General features: G+C 52.6%; 4 protein-coding genes across 4 annotated transcripts; 2 read left to right on the forward strand and 2 right to left on the reverse strand.

The window, feature by feature from the left end:
* Positions 1-255: 255 nt before the first annotated feature.
* On the reverse strand, positions 256-1765 carry BO82DRAFT_389379 (uncharacterized protein; the record flags this gene model as incomplete). Its single annotated transcript, XM_025638447.1, has 3 exons — positions 513-1765; positions 390-407; positions 256-279 (listed from the first exon to the last, which is right to left on the reverse strand). Exons 1-3 carry the CDS (start codon positions 1653-1655, stop codon positions 256-258), a joined length of 1185 nt encoding a protein of 394 aa, XP_025495964.1. The 5' UTR covers positions 1656-1765.
* Positions 1766-2394: 629 nt separating this feature from the next.
* On the reverse strand, positions 2395-3875 carry BO82DRAFT_302336 (putative alcohol dehydrogenase). Its single transcript, XM_025632118.1, has 5 exons — positions 3606-3875; positions 3421-3548; positions 3200-3359; positions 2681-3149; positions 2395-2617 (listed from the first exon to the last, which is right to left on the reverse strand). Exons 1-5 carry the CDS (start codon positions 3815-3817, stop codon positions 2414-2416), a joined length of 1173 nt encoding a protein of 390 aa, XP_025495965.1. The 5' UTR covers positions 3818-3875; the 3' UTR covers positions 2395-2413.
* A 450-nt stretch (positions 3876-4325) lies between these two features.
* BO82DRAFT_389380 (transketolase family protein) lies at positions 4326-6557 on the forward strand (the record flags this gene model as incomplete). Its single annotated transcript, XM_025638448.1, has 3 exons — positions 4326-4474; positions 4529-5636; positions 5685-6557. The coding sequence occupies 3 exons, from the start codon at positions 4326-4328 to the stop codon at positions 6555-6557; spliced, it is 2130 nt and encodes a 709-aa protein (XP_025495966.1).
* Positions 6558-7452: 895 nt separating this feature from the next.
* On the forward strand, positions 7453-9653 carry BO82DRAFT_380827 (amidase family protein; the record flags this gene model as incomplete). The annotated part of the gene is made up of 3 exons (XM_025637792.1): positions 7453-7561; positions 7608-9384; positions 9461-9653. 3 exons carry the CDS (start codon positions 7453-7455, stop codon positions 9651-9653), a joined length of 2079 nt encoding a protein of 692 aa, XP_025495967.1.
* Positions 9654-10171: the final 518 nt, after the last annotated feature.

Consider the following 10171-nt stretch of genomic DNA (forward strand, 5'->3'; position numbering starts at 1 on the left):
TGAATGTGTGAGTGAGTTTGCTTTCCCTCTGTGCTTACTGTAAACTTAGATGTAGTCTGATCACTCGTAAAAGAAGTGAAGTGTAACGTAGGTCAACAGAATAATAGTGAGAGGAAATATGATCTCATTTCGAATTTCTCTTTCTCGCCAAATCGCCAAAGAAGACAGGTTTGTGGGAAATCGAAGAAACTTTACGGAGTAGTAGGACCGAAATGAAGTCAAAATTTGTGCTGGGTTCGGACACGTCGACCAGCGTTAGTCAGCGTGGCCATGTGGTTCCTATTTATATATAGTAGGTATCGATGAGGAATGTGATACTTATACAATTACTGCCAAGTATTACAGGCGACTTTTGAGGTATGCATATACACATATAGCACTGCACACACAAAGTAGGTTATTAGGTACTGTAAGTTGTGTATATCTACTTCCCGTTGCAGCACAGCCCACACGTCCGTTCCCGAGCATGTCGTCAGGACACGCCGCAGTCATGGGACGGCACCACCACTCACTCTCATCCTCCGCGCCTTCTCGACCAATTGTTCCAAGACCATCTGCCTCACGGAGACAGTCAACCGACATCCAGTCTGCAGCAGCCGCCTGACGGCCCCGGTCTTCTCGTCTCGGGCGCCGAGATTCTTGAAGTTGATGCGCGTCAGATCGACACACATCCGCCACACGCTCTGCAAGACGTCCTCCCACGACTCGCCTGTTGTCGGTGTAGTCAGCGTCACATCCTTCAGCTCCAGCGTCTTCAGACCGCGCACGGCCATCTTCCGGATACATGTCCGCAGGATCGCGGCCGTGGACTCGATCCTCCGGACGGAGAACACCCGGATCCGCGCGGAGGCCAACCGCGCCGTCGACAGCGCCTCGAGGGTATTTCCCGTGGAATGCGCGCGGCCGCGGCCGACGATGCGCAGCTCCTCCAGCGCCGGGGTGCCCTCCAGCAGCTCCCAGACGATCGACGTGCCGCGGTATTCCCGGAAGTAGTCGTCGTGCAGGTGGAGCACGCGCAGGCCGTGCAGCACCTCGGGGTACAGCGCGGGCACGGTCCAGTTGGGGAGCTGGAGGACCTGGTGCCGGGTCGTCGTGGGCTGCTCCAGGAATGGCGCGGCGCGCAGCGAGGTGTGGATCTGGAGTCGCTCGGGCGGGATCCCTGCGTCGTTGAAGATGGTGAACATGACGCGCACCACGTCGCCGGCGTGGATGCAGTCCACGGGCCAGTCCGCGGGCTCGTCCAGGTGGAACTCGAAGTCCCGGCACTCGGTGAACGCGGTAATGAGATCGCAGCGCAGCGCCCAGAGTTCCGGCAGCGCGAGCGGGTCCTCGATCTCGCCGCACAGCGCCAGCCTGTTGAACGGCGAGTTGGGCCCCGTGTACGGGTACCGGATCACCAGCCTTTTGATCAGCGCCGCCAGCAGGTTGCCCCGCGGCCGGGCCAGGTCGCAGTGAATGCGCAACAGGCTGTGATAGGTCAGATTCGTCTCGACGGTCTCGAGGTGCCGCGCGAAGATTGCCTCCGTCATGGGCTTCACCAAGTAGTGCATTCTCCGGGAGACCTGGCGGAGAGAGAGTAAGGTCGGCTCGTCCACGTACTTGGAAATGTGTGGGAAATGCTTGGCAGGCATCGACCCTAGGTTGACAGGAGACATGTTTGGTTGGTTTAACTTGATGGGCGAGGCAGAGGCGAGGAGATGGACATAGAAGGGCTTCAGGAGTGCAAAACAAAGAATGACATTCGACGTTGGGGATTGGAGATAGGTCAAGGTGCACTGACTTTAAGTACTCTGTTTTCCCTCAAGAGGGTCTCTCTTGATGTAAGTTTCTCAGCAAGATCATCTCAAATAGCTGGAGTATTCCTGCAAATCGATGATATTCTTTGTTTGTGCTGGCTGTGTCTTCGCCTGGTGCCAAAGTAACCTCTCCATCTGGCTCAGATAGCTCCGAACAAAGAGCATTGTCTTGCTCTGCGGCAGCTCTAAGGGCATATTATCTACCCGCAATGTGAACAATCACTTGTGCCCTAAGGTTTTATTGTTGAACACGTCATGAGACAATGCATGCTATTTTCAACCTTTTTTTTTTTTTTTGAATAACGAACTGCATATCACATATGTCAGTCAGATATCATCACTAGCCTATTAGACTATTTTCGACTCCCCCAAAATTATGGAATAAAGAAAACATTGATGCTAACATCATGATTGACACAAGCACAATGGTAGTTGAGCTTACTTGGATGTCAACAGCTTCTCGGCCTCGTACTTGAGCGGTAGCATTTTATGATACGCAGCTGCGGAATCGTGCATCCGAAGCTCATATCATGCGCATGATGCTCCCACTACTCAATATTACTGCAGGTTGCCCCTAACAAATCGTGAAAGTAGAATCCTTGTTTATCTTGTCGGGTCTATAGTGTTGCCTCTACTTCATCCAGAACAGTCACCTTGATACTGCCGTTGCGCGGATCAGCACATAGCTCAAGTGCCTCCACAGCTCTCTCCAACGGAAATGTATGCGACACAAGCTTATTCAGATCGAGGATTCCTCCACTGAGACAGGCAATAGCAGGTGGCCAGGTATCACGATAACGATTGATGAACCGCAGATCGATCTATCCAGTCAAAATTTGTTAGCCACGATACGAAGAAGGAAAACACTGGCCTCGGATACTGACCTCGGCCAAGGAGATATGCATGAACGGAAGATTGTTCATAACCGACTTTCCCACCCCAATGACGACGACAGCGCCGCCTCTCCGGGCTGTAAACGCCGCTGTACACACGCTGCTTTCTACTCCGGTACATTCGAGAACCGTCTCGGGAGCGTTATACTCCCTCGACCCGAACAATGCTCTGATCGCCTTGGCATTACCCTCCGCATCCAACGTGCGATCTACCTGATATGTGATGCAGCTGGGGACGAATTCTTTGGCGAATGCGAGTCGCTTGGGCTCGATATCCGTAATGACAATAGGATGGGCCCCAGACGCACGAGCCGCAGCGAGCGCTATCAGTCCAATGGGGCCTGCACCACAGACAACTACTCCACGACCCAATTGTAGACGGGCCACTTGGATCCCACGCATCACGACGGAAAGCGGCTCCAGCAGAGCACCTTCAGCGTACGAGATGTTATCCGGAAGTCTATGTTCTCTCTTAGATACAAGCTCTCAGGAGCGTCAAGGAAAACTTACTTGTGGAGCCATTTGGCAGGATGCACTTTATAACGCTGGAGCGTTCCAGCATAGGGGTAGACACCTGCAAAGTGGACATCTTCGCAGAGGTTGTAACGGCCGTCGTCGCAGAGGAAGCAATTTTCGCATGGGACGCCTGGTTCGACAGCTACTCGATCGCCTAAGCAGACAAATGAATGAGTATCCCGGCTCGACTTCCATGTTATACAAGAGGTACTGACCGGGCTTGAATTCTGTGACACCTTCTCCACACTTCAAAATGACTCCCGCCGCTTCATGGCCGATCACACAGTCACCTTCAAATACCAACTCCCCGATTCTACCTGTTTTCCAAAAATGGATATCTGATCTGAATGCGATGCGTCAGACAGCACAGAAACTTCCATCGACAGCTCCATTTGCGTACCCACAGATGCCGGTGGCCTTTATGTGCAGCAGAACTTCGTCTCGTTGTGGGGCATAAACAGGCGCTGGGACGTATTTCAACTTGTGATCCGCAGTAACCTGAAGAGACGGATTCGGGAATGACGGCGCGAGCAGCTCTGGACCCGCCGTCGCCGATTTGACGCCTGGAGCAACCGAGGGCGCGGGCTGGGGGATCTGGAAAGACGGAGACATAGTGATAAGAATGATGAGGCTGTCGAGATCACTTCAATGCGCCCTCTGAAGGGCCCAGGGCCCCGGGGGATTTTATCATTTATCAGACTCATCGTTGGAGAAGAAAGAGGTGGCGGCCACAGCAAGGCAATCCGAGCCACAGATAGCCGTGGATGTTGTGGTGTGGTGTGGACCAGGGAAGATCAACGATCACCCCGCAGTGCCCGCATTTTAGCGGGGGGAGGCTCGACTTTCCCCGCTGAGTTATCGGCGCTACCACCTACCCGATCGAGTAATGTGCATATAACTGCCGTATACGAGTAGGATCCATCATTCATTCTTCCATCGCCCATGATCTGATCTGTGCTGTACTGCACAAGTCTGGTTCTCTCCCAGTCGAGAAAGCAAAACCGCATCCCATGATGAATTTCCCCACGCTCCCACAAATTTGTTATTTGTTATTCGAGTGTTATAAAGAGCCCCCTGCCTCCCTTTGCAATGTATTTTCAACATTAACAAACTTGTCACTATGGCCGTCGGTCTCGACCACTCACTCGTTAACGGCGCATCGGCTTTGCCGCTGGTGCGCCAGCTTTCCAAAGATCATGACCAAGTCTTGAAGACCTTTCGTCTTCTCATCGCTGATCTGTGTCAGCAGTTCGGTGGAGGCCATCCTGGGTAAGACGTTTGGCAGAGAGATAAAAAGCCGAACAGAGGAGCTGATTAGAATAGAGGTGCCATTGGCATGGCTGCTATCGGAGTCGCACTTTGGCGATATGTCATGCGATATGCCCCCCATACTCCCGATTATTTCAACCGCGATCGTTTCGTTCTCTCCAACGGCCACACCTGCCTGTTTCAGTACACATTTTTGCACTTGACTGGATACAAGGATATGACTTTTGACCAGCTAAAGTCGTACCACTCCGACCGCGTGGACGCACTGTGCCCAGGCCACCCCGAAATCGAGCACGAAGGTATCGAGGTTACAACAGGGCCTCTGGGCCAGGGTATCGCCAATGCTGTTGGTCTGGCCATGGCTACCAAGAACCTTGCCGCCAAATTCAACCGACCTGGCTACGACGTCGTCTCGAATCATACTTGGTGCATGATTGGCGATGCGTGCCTCCAGGAGGGTGTAGGACTCGAGGCCATTTCTTTTGCTGGACACCTCAAGCTCAACAATTTGACTGTCATTTACGACAATAACCAGATCACTTGCGATGGATCCGTCGACTTGACCAACACGGAGGATGTCAATGCTAAAATGCGTGCTTGTGGTTGGGATGTGATCGATGTCGAGGATGGCTGCTATGATATTGAGGGCCTTGTTCAGGCACTGGAACGTGCTCGTGCGTCTCAGAAGAAACCAACATTTATCAACGTGCGAACAGTGATTGGCCTGGGCAGCAAGGTCGCAGGAATGGCGGCCGCCCACGGCGCGGCCTTTGGATCTCCTGATGTTGCCGATATGAAGAGGGCCTATGGATTCAACCCAGACGAAACTTTTGTCATTGGTGACGAAGTCCGAAGTTTCTTCAATGATCTTCCTTCTCGGGGAGAGACACTCGTGCGAAACTGGAACTCTCTTGTCAAACAATATAGCGCAGAGCACCCCGCGCTGGGAGCAGAGTTCCACCGCCGTATGCGTGGAGACCTTCCACCCAATTGGAAGGATCTGATTCCTTCTGAATTTCCAGAGAAGCCCACAGCCTCGAGAGCGTCTTCCGGGTTGGTATTTAATCCGATCGCTAAAGATATTGAGAACTTTATGGTCGGAACTGCTGATCTCTCCCCATCGGTGAACATGATTTGGCCAGGGAAAGTAGATTTCCAACACGTGAGTAGAATCCATTCAAGCAGATCGACTCACACTGACAATTCTTAGCCCGATTTGAGAACCACATGCGGCATCAACGGGAACTACTCCGGCCGGTATATCCACTATGGTGTTCGTGAGCATGCCATGTGCGCCATTTCCAATGGTATGGCCGCATTTGCCCCCAACACTTTTGTCCCCATCACATCATCATTCTTCATGTTCTACCTCTATGCTGCACCTGCCGTTCGCATGGGTGCCCTTCAGCATCTTCAGGTCATTCATGCGGCGACTCATGACTCGATCGGCATGGGTGAAGACGGCCCGACACATCAGCCCATTGAGCTCGCAGCTTTATACCGCGCTATGCCCAATCTTCTGTACATTCGTCCAGGTGACAGCGAAGAGACAGCCGGCGCATGGATTGCAGCAATTGAGGCCAAGAAGACTTCCACGATTATCTCCACTTCGCGCCATGCCCTCCCACAACTGAAGCAGACCCGTCGAGACGGTGTTGCACGTGGTGCATACGTCCTTGAAGAAGCCGAAGAAGCGGACGTGACGCTGATCGGAGTGGGAGCCGAGCTATCCTTTGCACTGGAGGTTGCTAAGCACTTGAAGGAGACTCGGGGGACTGTGGCGCGGGTCATCAGTTTTCCGTGTCAGCGACTGTTTGAGCAACAGTCTATTGAATATAAGAGAGAGGTTCTGCGGAGGCATCAAGATATCCCGGCTGTCGTGATAGAGCCGTACGCTCCCAATGGATGGGAGCGGTACGCCGATGCAGGTATCTCTGTTCGTCGGTTTGGCCACAGTTTGCCGGGCAAAGCTGCGTACAAGTTCTTCGGCTACGAAACCGGGGTGTTGTCGGCAAAGGTGAGCGACTATCTTGGCCGTCTGAAGAAGGGAGAGGCACTTAGAGGTGAGTTTGTTGACCTGTAGATAATAATACAATAAATAATCATGTGACAATGCCATCTCTTATCTCGCTGGATATTCATTATAATTGTCTCAACTGAATTAGAATTGAGAGTCCTATAATATTGCGAATGTTTAAAGAAAAATCGATCACCATACCGATCACAAGCCGACGTCGACTTCAGACTCTAGATTGGCTGCATAGGAGAGGGAGATGATAACTCAGGCATGCAATGATCTCTCTGGAGATTTCGAGTATAATATCGGGTGGCTACTACAGCCTCGTGTATGCAGCCGATTTGAAAATGCTGTTCGAGGTACGTTGTCTCAGAGCCAGGGTGGACGCATGCTCACGCATACAGCAGAGGTACTCACAGAGTTTGATCTTTTGCACGATCATCTGCCTAGACTTCCCTGCCACTTTGAGATTGTTCCTTTGTCTTGAAAAAAGAACAATATAGCTGGGCTGAGTGATGAATAGGAACCGTATGCCTCGTGAGGGTGGAATTCGTTGGCAAGACATGTGGTGAGACATTGTATACGATGCGAGGCTGCGGATTCCCATTATGTCTGTCCGTTCTCTAAAGAGGACTGGTTTCTCGTGTGAGGAGCTATCAAGACTAGATGTTGACTAGATTGCTGCGCTGGAGGAAGGGGGAAGCTGAGTTCAATAGCCTGAAAGCTGGGCGCTGTGGTCATCTCCCCAAGCAAGATCATCTGCAGGGTATTGATTGGCAGTGCGAGTTGCTGAGATGGTACGGATGTTTGAGACAAAGTAGACGGTGAAGGGGCTAGATCAGTGCTCGTGATGTAAAGATGAAACCGGGAGTATCGAGGTTGGAGGTGCGGATGACAGTGAGGTGAGAGGTTCTTTCCCAGTTAAGTACTATACCTCACTGCATATTACTTATCCACCAACATGCAGCTCAACTCAATCGATCACTTCCAATCTCGCAAAGACCCTCGCACCACCTTTCTGCAGCATGGCGCTGATATATCTTCTCTACATCCTGTGCTTCGGATGGGCAGTGAGTACAGCTTCCATTCAACTCCAGGATCTCGAACATACCTCAGGAGAAGGAATCACATATGACCTGGCCGACGTCACCTACTTTGCAAACTCGGTGCATCCACATGCGAAAGGGGAGATTGGAAAGTCCAAGAGAAGTGAAGCAGCTGAGACCAAGGCACACACGCCAATCACTGTGATCATCACGAACCAAAGTGTCGTCACGGGTGGCTTTTTGGAGGAGACAATTGACGCCTATCTGGCGGGAGATGATGTCTTCTCCAAGCAGTTCCTGACCTCGATTTATATCACTTCTATCTCGTGCGTTCGATCCACAACCATCGACAAGACGGCGCTCAATTACTTGGATGAGATCGGAGTCGACCAGCTCTATCTCGACGCTGGAGTCTTTCGCAAAGCTCCTAGTCATGTTGTCACGATACGTATAAGCAGTCAGAAAGCTCTACAGCCCGGACCGTATACAGCTTTAGTACTCGGAACGACGATTCACTTTCTCGATACCTACCGCTTATACATTGACCATTACCGCGACTTCATCACGGGAAGCTACCCTATCAACGATGGCTTGGACACTTACGCACCGCTGCAGTCCATGGACTCTCGGACCTGGGCTCCGAGGATACCTGTTCCCAGTCGCATCCATTTCTGGAACGATCCTCGTCCACTGGCTGGAAAACGGGTGGCTATCAAGGACCTCTTTGACGTTAAAGGCCTCCAGACCTCAGCCGGCAGTCAGGCGTGGATTGACACACACCCAATTGTCAATTCGACAGCGCCAGCTATCCAACGCCTGATCGATCTGGGTGCAGTCCTTGTGGGCAAGTACAAAATGGCCCAGTTTGCTGCCAGCGCAAGCCCATGGGACTGGGTCGATGCACAGCATCCCTTCAACCCCCGAGGCGACGGTTACCTCACCTGCGCCGGCTCGTCCTCCGGAGGCGGCTGCTCCATTGCAGCATACGCCTGGCTAGATCATGCCATTGGCACTGACACCGGCTCATCGATGCGCCGACCAGCAGCTGTCTCCGGTACCTACGGCAATCGCCCCAGCCAGGGCATGATGTCCCTAGAGGGAGCCGTGCCACTCAGCTGGGCCGGCGACACTATCGGTGTCTTTGGGCGTGATCCACTCTCATGGTCTCAGTTCGCGAAATCATGGTATGGCAGCGAGCCAGAGCTGCATCAAAATACCTCCATCACCGGCCTTCCTCCATTGTCCCTGCCGAAGACTCATGCATTCCCATCACGCATCCTATACCCCGATGAATACTTCCCCATGCCCAACCCCGCGGCACAAGATCTGCTCACCTCCACCCTCTTCAAACTAGCCACCCTCTTCAACATGACAATCGCCCACTTCAATCTTAGCGCCACCATCACAGACGCCGCCATCTTCCCCGACACCAGCGACAACTGGGACCGCCTCGCGAACAACACCATTCTCCTTACCACCTGGCCACAGTACCACGACGTCGCCCAGCCCTTGATCTCAGCCTGGGCCGACCAGCACGACAGAAGCTTCCCCCCCGTGGACCCCGGTTTTCGCTCCCTCTGGACGAACCTCGACTCCAACGTCACGAATGCGGAGAACTACGAGGCCGCCGTGCAAAGTCGAGCCGAGAGCATCGAGTGGTTTGAGCGCGAGATCCTCCGCTTTGATGAGGACACCTGCTCTGAGGCCTTGCTCGTTTGCGATGCCGGGACCGGGGGGCTGCCTAGCTTCCGCGAGTCGAGGCTGAACGAGGGCCCCAACGCGACGTCCCTGTCCTCATATCCGGACGGGGCGGTGATTCCGTGCGTAACACTTTGTGCGTTGTTTGGGTGAGTTTGCTTTGCGCCGCTTTCTTCGGCCTCTCAACGAGACGAAGGATGTGTGCTAACCGGATGATTCATCCAGCTGCGCGGACTTCACGATCCCGTTGGGACAAGTCCCGTACGCCTCGCCTGTCACGATGGTGACGGAGCAATGGCCAGTAGTCTTCAATTTGATCGCGCGACGGGGTTGCGATTTCATGCTGTTCGATCTGGTGGAACGGATGGCGGAGGAGGGGATTATCGCAGAAGTGAAGACAGGGAGGACTGCGTACTAGACCCGGGTATGGTGATGATCAAGAGCGGATCTGACGTACTCGAGTCTGGAGCGGGGTGTGCTCCAGGCACACATCCCACTGAATGTAACTATACGAGATGGCATTCTCGAGTAAGGGCAACCCTTGATATCCACATTCAGTGCACACCACCTGGTATTGCCAATGAGGTATCATTCTATGCTATGGACAAACAGACATTAAGATGACATATCACAGTTCGTCATTATCAGGCAAGAAACCCATTCATATCCCTTGTATAAAATATCCAGATAGACTGAAAAGAGAAAAGGGGGCAAGGGAAAGTAATATGCACACGTACCCATGGACAAGAGATAGAGAGAAAAGTAATAAAAAAAGGGTGAGAAGAAGGTTGAAAAAGACTCCTATATACTCCTATAACCCGACAGGGGGGCGGGAACCGCAGCTCCACAAATTTGTCATATGAACAAGCAGAAAGCGATCCAGAGAAAAAAAGAACAAGGGGGAATACGCAGCGGCAGCACCAGCAGTAGCAGCAG

This window comes from Aspergillus uvarum, assembly GCF_003184745.1.
Source record: "Aspergillus uvarum CBS 121591 unplaced genomic scaffold BO82scaffold_6, whole genome shotgun sequence".
NCBI classification, from domain to species: Eukaryota; Fungi; Ascomycota; class Eurotiomycetes; order Eurotiales; family Aspergillaceae; genus Aspergillus; species Aspergillus uvarum.

What these genes read in the sequence shown, in the direction of transcription:
- BO82DRAFT_302336 (XM_025632118.1), bottom strand. Translation starts at nt 3,817, where the DNA reads ATGTCTCCGTCTTTCCAGATCCCCCAGCCCGCGCCCTCGGTTGCTCCA. An exon ending in CCTGCCAAATGGCTCCACAA is followed by an intron (nt 3,150 to 3,199) that starts GTAAGTTTTCCT and finishes GAGAGAACATAG; the next exon opens with ACTTCCGGATAACATCTCGT. An exon ending in TGCATATCTCCTTGGCCGAG is followed by an intron (nt 2,618 to 2,680) that starts GTCAGTATCCGA and finishes TTGACTGGATAG; the next exon opens with ATCGATCTGCGGTTCATCAA.